Source organism: Xiphophorus maculatus, chromosome 19, assembly GCF_002775205.1.
Source record: "Xiphophorus maculatus strain JP 163 A chromosome 19, X_maculatus-5.0-male, whole genome shotgun sequence".
Classification (NCBI taxonomy): domain Eukaryota; kingdom Metazoa; phylum Chordata; class Actinopteri; order Cyprinodontiformes; family Poeciliidae; genus Xiphophorus; species Xiphophorus maculatus.
In genome coordinates, this window is record NC_036461.1 from 19,031,020 (window position 1) to 19,045,390 (window position 14,371).

The 14,371-nt window shown below is 41.0% G+C and overlaps 1 protein-coding gene across 4 annotated transcripts in view; it reads left to right on the forward strand.

Annotated features, from left to right (window-relative positions):
- The window catches only part of ppp2r5e (protein phosphatase 2 regulatory subunit B'epsilon), a 45,703-nt gene that overhangs the window by 21,987 nt on the left and 9,345 nt on the right, over positions 1–14,371 (forward strand). For all 4 annotated transcript variants that reach the window (XM_023352379.1, XM_023352382.1, XM_023352381.1 and 1 more), the window contains exons 3-8: positions 2,889–3,085; positions 8,249–8,350; positions 8,813–8,905; positions 9,017–9,147; positions 9,864–9,923; positions 14,250–14,358. In XM_023352379.1, coding sequence (XP_023208147.1) covers positions 2,889–3,085; positions 8,249–8,350; positions 8,813–8,905; positions 9,017–9,147; positions 9,864–9,923; positions 14,250–14,358 — 692 coding nt within the window. The remainder of the gene's footprint in view (positions 1–2,888; positions 3,086–8,248; positions 8,351–8,812; positions 8,906–9,016; positions 9,148–9,863; positions 9,924–14,249; positions 14,359–14,371) is intronic.

Consider the following 14,371-nt stretch of genomic DNA (forward strand, 5'->3'; position numbering starts at 1 on the left):
CTGTAATAAAAACTCTTAAAGGGATCTTAAAATTTTGCACAAATTACCTTTGTGTATTTCTCACTTGTCAAAGATGTAATCACAAGCCTATTTTTGAGACATTTGCTTAGAAATGATCTTCCCAAAATAAATTCAGCATATCTAAGCAGCTGGAAGGTTTGCTTGAATGATTTAAGAGTCTAATAAAGGTCCCGCTCACACACAGGTTACCCCAGAGGAGTACGTTTCTTACGAGGTCAGAGTAAACTACACACAATGGAAAATAAAAGCTAATCTATCATCTCAAAATTTAGTACACATTAAATTAACATTTTTTTTTAAAATAACATAGCAACCCAAAACTTGCACTTCAAAGTGCACAAACTGCCCATTAACTGTCGCAATATGATGCTGAAAAAAGTCCCTTTCACATGAGTTCCACAAACACTGAAGCACAAACTCTCTGTTATGGATCACTTTGTTCTTCCAGACTACACGATTCCCAGATCATGGACTTTGAGGTTGTAGCTCATAGACCTGGGATTGTGGAATCATAGGGATGAGACTTAAAATTAGCAAGCTTCATTAGAATAGGATAGAAACAGCCTTTATTGTTCTGCTAAGGACAAACTGGTATAACAGCAGCAACAGATATAAAGGTTCGCATAGAAAGTTCTTAGTTTTAAAAATGAAATATTAAAATAAGGACTGATTATAATAATATACTGTACAAGACTATAATAGAAAATACTGTGCAGTTATTAGAAATAGGTGTATCGGACAGGCAATCAAAGGGATGTGCAATTAAGATGAATCCCAATTTAAAATATACATAATTTGCATGTGTATTGGTTGAACATTGAAAAATAAAATCACATACTATTTAGACATTAGCAAGTTCCGTGTTCCAATACTCCCCCACACTGTGCAGAAACATATTTTTTAAATACAAGTAAATTTCCAATGTTAAGTTGTCAGGAAATATAAAAATATTGTGGGTTATTATGTTTCTGGAAGCTATTGTTAACAATGCTTAAACACACAACTATAGTGTTGAAAACAATAATGAGTTTAATCTTTGAGTTTGAGCTCTGTTTGTTCAAATATATATTTGTAAATGTATATTTGTGTATTTCAGCAAGTTACTTTTATCACTGTTTGCTTTCAAGGCTGGCTAATTAAACTAGAACCCCTCTACCAGATTCCATTAAATCTGTGTTGAAATGCCGTTAGTGGTGCTGATAACGGGAATTCTGCTCGGGCCTCATACAACCTTGGACTGACTTGTGCATTTACACTACACTGCCAAAAATATTTGCTAACCCATCCAAATTATTGAAATCAGGTATTCCAATCACTTCCATGGCCAAAGGTGTGTAAATCGAAGCACACATACATGCAGGCTGTTTTTACAAACATTTGTGAAAGAATGGTACGTTCTCAGGAGCTCAGTGAATTCCAGTGTGGAACTGTGATAGGATGCCACCTGTGTAATAAGTCCAGTCATGAAATTTCCTCACTCCTAAATATTCCACAATCAACTGTCAGATGTACTATAAGAAAATGGAAGTGTTTGGGGAGGAGATGCAGTAGTATATACCCATGTAAGTTTGTAACGTACGAGCAAGGGGATGATGTAACCAACGTGAGAGCGGAGGGGGCACAATATGGGACATTTACAGGAAAATAATAATATGGCAGCACAGCGGGAAAGGGGGGTAAAAAAAGCTGTTGTTTCCTAGCCAAAGTGTGACTTGACAGGTATGACACTGTTTTTGTTTGTTTTCCATTGTCAGCTGTATTGTCACCAATGGTCTCATAAATGGCTTTCTTTCTCAGCCTTGTACAGCATGCCATAAAACAGTTCCTGGGAGGCTCAGGTTAATTTGTATTTCTGTGTAACATTGTAGCGAGATCAATAATTAAGTGAGATTTCTTAACTAGTTTTTATTGGATGTCAAAGTCGACTAGATTTTTTTTCTTTTTGAAGACTGTTGATTAGGAGGTAGAAGTTCATCCTCTAACTGGTGGGTTGCTGGTTCTTGCTCCTGTTCCATTTGTCTTAGTTGCTGTGTCCTTGGGCACACTTTACACTTTACCCACCTCCCCTGCTGGTGGTGGACAGAGAATCCTCCAGTGCATGGCAGCCTCACATCCGTCATTCTGCCCAAGGGCAGCAGTGGCTTCTATCCAGTAGCTTGCCACCATCAGTGTGTGAATGTATGCTTTGGGGTCTTGATGGACCGCTAGACAAGTACAGGCCATTTCTCATTTAAACTAAGATGTCTAGTAAAGATCAGAAAGGACCAAAATGTCCAGTGTCATCTTAGTGGAAGGAACATGTCTGTGTTTTCCCTTTTACTAGTAATTACATGAATCCCAATCTCTTTCCAGTAAAACAGCAACACTGCTGGTGTTTTGCTAGGAACACACTGGAGCAGTTGGTCAGTGAGCTGCAGTAAAGGGCAGGTACCTCTGACGTCAGCCTTGGGGATTCCCGCAATGTGAGATGTGCAGCTGTCTTAGCACCTGCAGCTGGAATGCCAGAGACTGTATTCGAGTGGACCCTTCCAGATGATCATTGCACCTCTATTCCAAAACAGATTTTGCATTTAAAAATATTTGGTTTTCAAAGCAATGTCTGTCTAAAAGAGGTGCCTGTTCTCACTAGAACTATGGAAATGGTACTGTAGCTCAGACACTAGACTTTAAAATATTTGTGTTAAAAGGAGGGTTGGCTTCTTGACAGTTTGATGGCATTTAAAACAAAGTTGTGAAGTCTTCTCATTGTTTATTGTTTAGTGGGTTGAAAGACCCTAATTCTTTGACTATAACTGCTTGTACACTTCATCCTCTGTTTCTTTAGTTTCGTCTCACTGTTGGTTTTTGTGTTTTGTTTGTGCTTGCAGACGTTCCAGTTCCAGAGCAGCCGGAACTGTTCTTAAAGAAGCTCCAACAGTGTTGTACTGTCTTTGACTTCATGGACACGCTGTCGGACCTCAAGATGAAAGAGTATAAGCGTTCAACGCTCAACGAGTTGGTGGATTATGTGACTATCAGCCGTGGCTACCTGACAGAACAGGCCTATCCAGAAGTTGTCAAAATGGTAAGCAGGTCAAACACACACTTCTGTTTAGTACTGGGTCACCTAAAAGCACTCATGCCTTTGAGTTTCACATTTTTCCTAGAACTCTTTCTTATTGTTCCTTTCAGTAGCAGATTTCCTATAAATTAGCGGCTGGATAACAAGCACCGCTTCAACGACATCATCCTGCATGCAGGATTTCTTTTTTTCTGTGGAGAACTGACTAAAGGAAAATTTAAAGCTTCTAAAACAAATACTTAAATTATGGTCAAAATATACATATTTGAACTTATATTTTGGGTTCATATATTTGCATATCCAGGGAATTCAATGCTGAGATCTAATATGGCTAATATCAAATCTGCCATTAATGTATGAATAGCCTATTGTATCATAAATACCTACATAATTAAAGGCAAAGATCAATTAGGCTGACATTACATACGTAGAATAATGACAATCAGGGGTGTTTTCATTGTCTGTGTAAATTAGCAGATTAGAAGGCTAGGTGGTCATAATAATAAAGTCAGAAAAGCAAAAATAAAATGAGTCTTCTGTTTTGTCCTTATGTGGAGAACTTCTGACAAAAGAGCATTTATTTTTTTACACTAATTTCTAACGTTCCTTAAAAAAGAAAAGAAAGAGGAAGTTTATTTTTTTAAAAAAAGGATTGTGCACCCTAGAGTGAGATTATGAGACTTAGACTTAGACTGACTTTATTGCCATTTTGCATGCACAGGGTGTATACAGAACGAAATTTCGTTGCATACGGCTCAGGACAGTGTTTCGAGGTTCCAATGTTGTGAGGTTACGCCAGAATAAAATAAAATACAGTATAAAATATGAATATAAATATGAATATAAAATATAAAGTGCAGGACTGACAGTAAAATAGGAGTTATTTAGCTCTGTACATGTGCAAGGTATGAAGTGGAGACCAGATTTTGAGTGCAGTTCAGTTAAGAGTTCAGCAGTCTGATGGCAAGTGGGAAAAAAGCTGTGTCGGAACCTGGTGGACCTGCACCGGATGCTGCGGAACCTCTTTCCAGAGGGCAGCAGGGAGAACAGTCCATGGTGGGGGTGTGAGGGGTCACTGATGATGTTTCGGCCTCGGGACACGCAGCGCTAGGATGAAATGTCCTGAATGGAGGGAAGGGGGGCCCCGATGATCCTCTCTGCTGTCCGCACCACTCTCCTCACGTTCTTCCAGTCGGAGGCGCTGCAGCCTCCACACCACACAGAGAGGCAGCTGGTCAGAATGCTCTCTATGGTGCTTCTGTAGAACGTCTTGAGGATGGGCGGGGGCAGGTGTGCTCTTCTCATCCTCCGCAGGAAATACAAGCGTTTCTGTGCCCTCTTGACCAGAGACGTGGTGTTCACAGTCCAGGTGAGGTCGTTTGTGATGTGCACCCCCAGGAATTTGGTGCTGCTGACCACCTCCACAGCCGAGCTGTTGATGAGCAGTGGAGCGTGGCTGGGCCGTTTCTTCCTGAAGTCGACGATCATCTCCTTCGTCTTGTCAACGTTCAGGATCAGGCTGTTGTCTCTGCACCAGTCCACCAGCTGCTCCACCTCCTCTCTGTAGTCCAGGTCGTTGTCGTCTCTGATGAGGCCCACCACCGTTGTGTCGTCCGCGAACTTCACGATGTGGTTGGTGGCGAACCTGGGGACGCAGTCGTGTGTCATCAGAGTGAACAGCAGAGGACTCAGGACGCAGCCCTGAGGGGAGCCTGTGCTGAGGGTGATGACATCGGAGGTGTGTTGTCCGATCCGGACTGACTGAGGTCTGTCGGTGAGGAAGTCTAGCAGCCAGTTGCGCAGGGGGGTGCTGAAGCCCAGGTGTCCCTGTTTTCCTGCCAGATGCTGTGGGATGATTGTGTTGAATGCTGAGCTGAAGTCCAGGAACAACATCCGCACATGAGTGTTCTTCTCCTCCAGGTGAGCCAGGCTCAGGTGTAGGGTGGAGGAGATAGCGTCCTCAGTGGAGCGGTTTCGGCAGTAGGCAAACTGGAACGGGTCGAATGTGGGGGGGAGTCTGGAGACGATGTGTTCTTTTACCAGCCTTTCAAAGCACTTCATCATGATGGGAGTCAGTGCCACAGGTCGGTAATCGTTGAAAGAGGTGACTTGAGGTTTCTTTGGCACCGGAATGATGGAGGCAGTTTTGAGACAGGCTGGCACGGTGGCTTGGTCCAGTGAGGTGTTAAAAATGTCTGTTAGGACACCAGCCAGCTGACCTGCGCATTCCCTGAACACCCGCCCAGGTATGTTGTCGGGGCCTGGGGCCTTCCATGGATTGACTCTTGTCAGAGTCTTCAACACATTGGCTGTGTCCAGGCAGAGTGCCTCCTCTTCCTGGTGGGAAACAGTTTTCTTTGCCGGAGTACTGTTCAGTGCCTCGAACCTCCCAAAGAAGTTATTGAGTCCATTGAGAAAGTCAGCATCAACTTCGCCCACTGGGGGGGAGGATGGATTGTAATCTGTGATCGCCTTTATGCCTTGCCACATACTCCTGGTGTTGCTGGTGTTGTGGAAGAACTCCTGTATTTTTCGACTGTGGGTTTGCTTTGCTAACCTGATAGCACGGTTCAAGTTGGCTCTCGCTGTCCTCAGTGCTTCCTTGTCGCCAGACTTGAAGGCTAAGTTCCATGCTTTTAGCATTTCCCGTACCTCCTTAGTCATCCAGGGTTTTTGGTTGGCCCGGGTGATAATGTTCTTAGTGATGCTGACGTCCTCTGTGCACTTGTTGATGTAGGCTGACACAGTCATGGCGTACTCATCGATGTTGATCTGGTCGTTGTAAGTGGCTGCTGCCTTGAACATCTCCCAGTCAGAGCACTCAAAACAGTCCTGAAGTGCCTCCATGGCCCCCTCAGTCCACATTCTCACCTGCTTCACTGTAGGTTTTGTTCTGATCAGCAGGGGCTTGTATGCAGGAATTAACATAACAGATAGGTGGTCTGAAGAGCCAAGGTGGGGGCGGGGGGCTGCTCTGAATGCTTCTTTGATGTTGGTGTAGGCCAAGTCTAAAGTATTCACTCCCCTGGTTGGAAAATCCACATACTGGTTGAAGTGAGGGAGAACAGTCTTCATGTTGGCCTGGTTAAAATCCCCAGCAATGATGAAAACGCCTTCTGTGTGTGAGTATTGCAACTCACTGATGGTCCGGGAGAACACTCATAGCCTCTTTAGTGTTAGCACTGGGGGGCACATACACGGCAGTGATGCTAACCACAGTAAACTCCCTGGGCAGGTAGAAGCTCGATATCCGGGGAGCAGTAACTGGCGACAGTCATGTCATTTTTACACCAGTTGTTGTTGATGTAAATACACAGCCCCCCTCCTCGGGTTTTACCGCTGAGAGTGCTGCTCCTGTCTGCGCTGAATGTAGCGAGCCCCTCCAGGCTAACAACGTTGTCCGGTATGGTCGAGTTGAGCCATGTCTCAGTCAGAATGAGAGCGCAGCAGTTCCTCAACTCTCTCTCTTTGAAGACAGTTCTAGTTGCAGATGGTCTATTTTGTTGTCCAGAGAGCGGACGTTGGAGAGGAAGATGGACGGAAGCGGCGATCTGTGGGGGTTAGCGTTTGAGTCCATTGAGACTCAAACGCTAGCTTAGCTTAGCTGTTAGTCCACTTCGACAGCTGCGCTTCCGCTGCCGGTCGCACCGCCTTCGCTTTCTCCTCCTCCGGCTAGTGCTGCTAGGCGAGTCCGCTGTGCTGCGGGCCGCTGGATCTTGGTTCCGTAGCACTCCGAGATCACGTAAACACTCCAGAGTAGTCGTATTTATGAGTCCAAAATCACTTGATGATCGTAATTCCAGCAGACGCTGGCGATCATATGCTAACTTACTGAGTGGATGCAAAGTTTGTAGCGTTTTTGGCAGCGTATTTTGCTCAAATACTCGCAAGTTGTCGAGAGCCCATGCAGCCGCAGCCATTTTGGGCGCCGCCATCTTTGGATATCTGAATGAATGTCACTCAAGCAGACTACTGCTTGAGTGACATTCATTCAGAAAGATAAAGATCTGCTGATTATTTTTTACTTCCGTTATGTCAGACATGAGAAGGTGAGTTTTCTTCTTCTGCTCCTCTGGCTAAATTTTCTCCAAAGCGAACTGCCATCATAGCGCAGTCGCAAACCCCAGCTGGCTTTTGGATGAACAAAAATTGTGACAGTGTCTGTGCAATTATTTGTTTACTTTGGAAGCAGAATTGATCTGCTTCGAGCCAAATATGGATGAGGATTTTGGGCCAAAATGGACACATCCATTTACGTGCTGGACACATAAATGGACCTAATGTGAAGATTTAAAAAAATAATAATTTAATTAGTGAATAATATGTTGTATGGTTGTTGCATGCAGTTGAAGAAGTCTTTATATTGATACCACACTGAAGCCACATAAATTTTACTCTAAAAGACAGGTACTTTTCATCCTATGTATGAAATCAGATTTTCTTTCCATTAAAATTACAGCCACTAACCCTAGATTATTGTAGCTCCACTTCCCCATGTTTTACATGTAAGTACATTATGAACTGTGCCACACTGCTGCTTACCTGAAACACCCGGATTTGTTGATGTTCTTGGTCCTGACTTAGCTGACCTAAGTGTATCGCCACACTTGGTCCACTGGCCCCATAGCTCCCCTGTTCTGTCACCATTGTATTAGGTACACAACACACTTTGTGTGTTTTAGGTGGAGATAGAATAATGAGAAGAATTATAATCTCTTAATTTTCATAGAAACTCTTGCTACAGTGCTGCAGGCTTTTAATTGTATTTTGTGAATTTCTTATAGTAACGAATTTCAGTAGTCCGGCATCGAGGTAACACATGCATAGACTAATTTTTCAGAATCACTCCTGGACAGGACTCTATTTCTAATTTTGGCAATATTTCAGAGATGGAAGAAGGAAATCCTAGAAACTTGTTTAATATGAGATTTAAATGACATCTTGGTCAAAAATAGCAGAGATTTATGACACTGGAGACGGTGTTCCCAAGTAGCCTTAGAATGTGAAGGTTTCTCATTTAATAAAAAAGCTGGAATCTTTCAGACAGGTGAGTTCTAAGGCTTTCATTCCTACATAATTTCTTGGAGAACATTGTGATCAACTGGATCAAGATGATTCTTTTCTCATCTAAGAATGCTTTCTATGCTTTCTGTTTATCTACTCCAGGTGTCTCATAACATATTCCGGACCCTTCCGCCCAGTGACAGCAATGAGTTTGACCCTGAGGAGGATGAGCCCACACTTGAGGCGTCTTGGCCACATTTACAGGTAAAAGATATGCGTTGTCAAACAGAATGTCTTAATTTGTTTATAAAACTAAAATATTCAAAAATATGTTGAGAAAAGAATTCTGAGCTCAGCTTGCCCTTCTTGAATGCAAAGGAAACTTTAGTGAATAGTATTTTCTTCTAGTCTTTACAAACCTAACCAGTAGTGTGCAGCAAAAGGTGTGAGGGGGGGGGGGGGGGGGGGGGCTTCTATTTGGCTCTTGCTCTGTTGTAAAAGCCTCCAGTTCTTTGTCTGGCATCCCATTAAAGACATTAATCTGCAGTGAGTGCGGTGGAGAGTTCTGTGGTATGGAAACTAATTTTTTTTTTCAAACCTTGCTGCTGGTAGCCTGCCTCCTCTAGAATGACCAGGAGAAAACCTGATTTTCATTCTCACAGCACCTGCTTAGATATGCTATGTGTAATGAGTAGTAATCTTTACTTTCTTTCAAATCTTTTTTAGTTGGTTTATGAGTTCTTCATTCGGTTCTTGGAGAGTCAGGAATTCCAGCCCAGCATTGCCAAAAAGTACATAGACCAGAAGTTTGTCCTACAGGTAAGTTCCTGCTGCTGATTGTCTTACTTCTCTTCTCATTTCCACTGCTTACCAGTTGCTTCGGTGTCCTTTCTTCTTCACCACATCACTGCTTTTGTTCCCCTCAATCAGCTTTTGGAGTTGTTTGACAGCGAGGACCCTCGAGAAAGAGACTATCTGAAGACAGTCTTGCATAGAATCTACGGGAAATTCCTGGGGCTGAGGGCTTTTATACGAAAACAGATCAATAATATTTTTTTACGGTGAGTTTTTCTTGATACATTTCTTTACTTCTAATGTTCTCATATGTCTCTGATTATTTTATAATGGGACATTTTCAGTTTAAAAATATGCACTTCAGCTTTTTTTTGTTGATGTTTAATAAATTAACACATCTGCAGGGCAGAATACACCATTGTCTAAATTTTTACTCAAAACCAGCAGAGCTCCAGGATTATCAGTCTGAGCAATCTGAAGGATAATGAACCATCAATATGTTCTCTGAACACAAGCTCCCTCTGAATCCTTCAACTACCAATGTTCTCAATCATTTCTAAAGCGTTCCACAATTGCACAGCTACTTATATACTTGTGATTGTCTACACACCTTGATCACCTTAAGAATAATCAAACTTGACCTGTTTGGAGTTAATCTGCTGATTTGATTCCATTTTCTTTAACATACATTTCAGCAAACGGACCGATGCGACCAATGTTTTTTTACATCTTTATGTGAAAAAACCTGAGGAAATTTACTATTTACATACGAGTGAGATTTTCTCAGCCTTTTATTTTTGTTTTATTTATTTTGTGTTGTATTGTCTGAGGATAACTTTGGTTCAGTTTCATCGCTCACCAAAGTTTGTTATTGTGCGCAAAAAGTTTGTTTGACTGCCGCACATTTTCATGACAGGTAAAAAGTTTATACATGAGGCCCTTGATCTTTACCTGTTTGCTGTGTTTTCTCTCCTTTCTCTAGTTTTGTTTATGAGACGGAGCACTTCAATGGAGTGGCTGAGTTGCTGGAGATCTTGGGAAGGTATGTGGAAATCTGCAGTAAAGGTGGTTCTCTGTGAAGTGTACCAACTTTTTTTGACAGATAAACTGTCATTTCATGTATCATATTTTCCGCAATATAAGGCGCACCTTCAATGAATGGCCTATTTTAAAACTTTTTTCATATATAAGGCGCATAGAATAGACGCTACAGTAGAGGCTGGGGTTACGTTATGCATCCATTAGATGGAACTTCGCTAAAGGGAATGTCAACAGAACAGTCAGATAGGTCAGTCAAACTTTATTAATAGATTACAAACCAGTGTTCTGAAAACTCTGTTCATTCCCAAAATAAATAAACAGCTGTTTTATTATTTTCCCCGAGGTAAAGTAAGTGACGTGGTTTTTTCGTGACACAGTTTATCTTTTAACAACAGCAAGGTATAACATATAGTGGAGGGGAACTTTTCCTCGATTCAATAAACACGTAAAAAACAGTCTGATACTGTTACGGTAAATCAAACGTTAGTGCAATCACAATATATATCCACTTCCGCACCATTGATTCGTTCATGTTAAATTCTCTTGCTGCTGCTCTGTTCCCGTGTTCTACTGCGTGACTGATCGCCTTGAGCTTAAACTCTGCGTCGTAAGCATGTCCCTTAATAGGAGCCATTTTGGGGTCTTTACACACAACCCAGCGTGCACCGCGTGCTTCTTCTTCTACTGGGGAAGATGAAGTCGGCGGCTGCTTATCGTTGTTGCGAGACCTGTTGTGGTCCATATATAAGGCACACCCGATTATAAGGCGCACTCTCGGCTTTTGAGAAAATTGAAAGTTTTTAGGTGCGCCTTATACTGTATGTTTAATCATATGTTCCCCGCTCAACAACACACCCGCTGAGAAGAAGTTTCTAATTGGTAGCGACACCAGTGACCAAAGTCAAATATTTGCCACAGGCGACATGAACTCTTGTCTGAAACTGTTGCCTAAGGATAAGCCAACACTAATGTCATTAGTGCCAACTAGGTTGGTGTGTTGGTCAGTTTGCTGAAACAATGTCAGATTCTGTCATTTTCACTGGTCCTTTGCCTGATCTGACCAGTGATGACTTATTTAGCCTGATGCTGTCATTCAACCGCTGGTTATCTAGGGGGTATCCTGAAAACAATGTGGGCTGCATTGATAATTGGCATACATTTGGGGAAAACCCAGTCTTCTCCATAGAGTCTGCATCCATCCCACTTTGGATGGAGCAGATCTTCTTTGTAGGAATCTGGCCAAATTTATTAGTCCTCCAAAACACTAGGACTCAGGGTCCAGGCCAGGAAGCAGAGTAGTGGTTTACACTCTGCAGCTTCTACACTGTTACCCACCCACCAGAGTCAAGGCTGTCTTACCAAAATCTAATGCATTATATGGTAAATAAACTGAACTTCTATAGAGCTTTTCCAGTCATTTTGACCACTCAAAGCACTTTACACTAAAGCCACATTCACCCCTTCACAGTCAGAAATGCTCACACAGTTATACACTGTTATGCAGATTGGCAGGCAACTTCCCAGGGTTATGTCAACATAGGAAGAAGCTGGAATCAAACCTATACCTTCCAATTATAAGACTACTACTGTACCCACTGAGCCACAGTCACTTATTAAAGACATGAAAGACTGACCTAAATGAAATACAAATAATGAAATACCACTCTTTCTGAACATAAAAATAAAACTATTAAATATGGCTTATTGAACATCTCTCTTCAATGACTTTGCCAGTTAATGACTTGATCTGTGATAATCAGATTGATTAGTTATGTTTCACAAAGACCTGGCTGCTGTAGAAAAATTATGTTGGCATAAATGAGTCAACCGCTTCTAGTTATTTAAATTTTAACATTCCTTGAAGTAGCTACAGGATCAATGTGGAGGGATAGCAACATTCAGATTTATTGATCAAGACTTCCTATCTATACTTCTTTTGAACTTCTAATCCAGTTTTCCTCATCCTAGTTGCAAAGCACTAAAACCACAATTTTTAAATCATGTCAAGTTTCTTTTAAATCTGATTTAGTGGTAAATACTGATAAGATATTGGGGGACGTGACATTCATATCGACACAGAGAGATGGCCTAAATGTAGCTTTTAATGCTATTTTAGACTCAATTGGCTTTACCCAAAGAATTCAAGGTCCTTCAGAGTCTGGTAGCCACACTTTAGACCTTGGCATTGAGTGTGAAGAAAAAACAGTATTTCTTCATAACTGTGCTATTTGACCATTTTTAATAACCTTTGATTTTATTTTAACTGAGTATTTCAAATTTGAGAGAAAATGTCATTATATCTTTATCAGACTTTACTGTTAAATCTTTTAAAGGATTTGTCTTTAATTTCCTTCCTTCTCAAATTGATGATCTTGTTCATAGTGTTACTTCCTCATGTAGCATTAGACAGTATAGTGTCCTTAAAAAACCAAGGAAATTGACTCCTTGGTTTAATTCAAACTTAATTCTTTGAAGTTTTGAAATTCAGAGCAATTTTTGCATCCCATAACAGAAGATGGAAACAAGAAGTTGACCTTGAAAAGTATAAAATATGTATGTTACCACCTTGCATTATAAAAAGAACAATAACATAATTAAGCTCTTATAAGTGGTATTTGAAACTGAAAATAACAATAGGTCTCAGTTCAGAGTGCAACTCTAAAAATATAAAGATCTTAATCTTTTTTGTAGCCCAACTTCTCTTGTAAAATCAAACTTCATAATCACTAGTATTTATAACTATATACTATTTAGCCATTTATTTTCACGTTTTAGATGGTCTCATTATTTAGGAAATTTTAATCAAACTCTCAAATCAAATTTTATTTGTGTAGCACATTTCAGCATCAAGACATGCTTTTAGACCTGTGCGATACATCTTAAAAACACAAAAATACAAAGTCATAGAAACACAGTCAACATTTGGTGTGATTAAGAGCAAATGAAGTAAAATACTTTAGACTGAAACCCAGGCACAATCAGGCTGCTGGGACCAACAGGACAACATGGTTGCAAGCAGGTCTCCAGTGTTTCACTCCTATCGCTCATCAGCAGTCCCAGGCCCAATACCAATCCCAGTCCCAGTCCCATCGCTGCAGCTTCTGATCCGAGCCTTCATGCTGCTGAGATTTGGAACCAAGCTGTTCACACCACCTAAACACACATCCATCCTCACCTAAGCTAAAGTTCACTCTGGCCTTTAAGAAACTTTTATTGCCTTTCTCGTTAATGAGTAATCAGAACCTCCATGCATCATGTTTGTTCTGGAACTGTAGCACAGAAGCATGCACACACGCACACACGTTTGTGTGGCTATCTTTGTGGGGACTTTCCATTGACTTCCGTTCATTTCTACAGCCTAAATAGGTATAAAATACCTATTATATACCTGTGTTCCCACAAGGTATTACAAACGCGCGCGCACACACACACAGCTTCAGACTCTCCCTTCATCTACGCTGATTTAGAGGAGAAATGTTTTGAAGTAAATATGAAAGATTAAATGGTAAGAATTGTGTCGACTAGAACTCTGGTGCCAGCAGATGCTTATGGCAGCAGCTGGAGTCTAACAGAATAAATGCTATATCAAGTTGTTACATTGAGCCTATGATGACTATCAGTATGTAATACTAAATCATAAGGGGGGAGTGAGAACTGCCTAATAATCTGAGTTGAGGCCTGCTGGCTGATGGAGGGTGGGGGGGAAAGTCTGAAAAGACTTTTCATTTTTGATGATAAAACAGTTAAATGTTGATTAAAAAAACGTATAATTTACATAGAACTAATCAACAAAACTGATTAAAGGATGGTTGCTCCTCTCAATCCCAGCCTGTAGTTTGACTTCTTGGAAGAGGTTACATGGAAAATATTTTTCTTTAAAACGACAGGCTCCAACTAGTTTCTTACTGTTCTCAGACAGATGGGTACCTGAAATTGTTTCTGTGAAACTATTGCTACAGCCGATCCATCTTGGTATTTCACTGTCACACATCTTAGAATCTTGAGAAAAACAGATTATTTTTCTTTATTTCATATGTAAAGGTTAAGAATTGAATGAATGAGTATTATGTTTGTACTTAGCTCAGCTTAGTCCGTATCATCCAAGAGAGATTGTTAGAAATTTATATGGTACAGTTTCATTTTCGGAGTTTAAAGTTTTAGACTATAAACAGATTTAGTTGAAGGTTTTAAATTTCCTAATGTGAGCTTTTTAAATATTCATATTACCTCTGCTCATTACTGACTTTTTGCGTTATGAGCTGCTAACGTAGCTCATCTTTGTTTCAGTGTTTAATGGTACTTGTTGTCTCGTCTCTCTTTCTGCCAGTATAATCAATGGTTTTGCTTTGCCACTGAAAGCAGAACATAAGCAGTTTCTGGTTAAAGTCTTGATCCCCCTTCATACTGTCAGGAGTCTGTCCCTCTTCCATGCACAGGTAATGTCTTTCT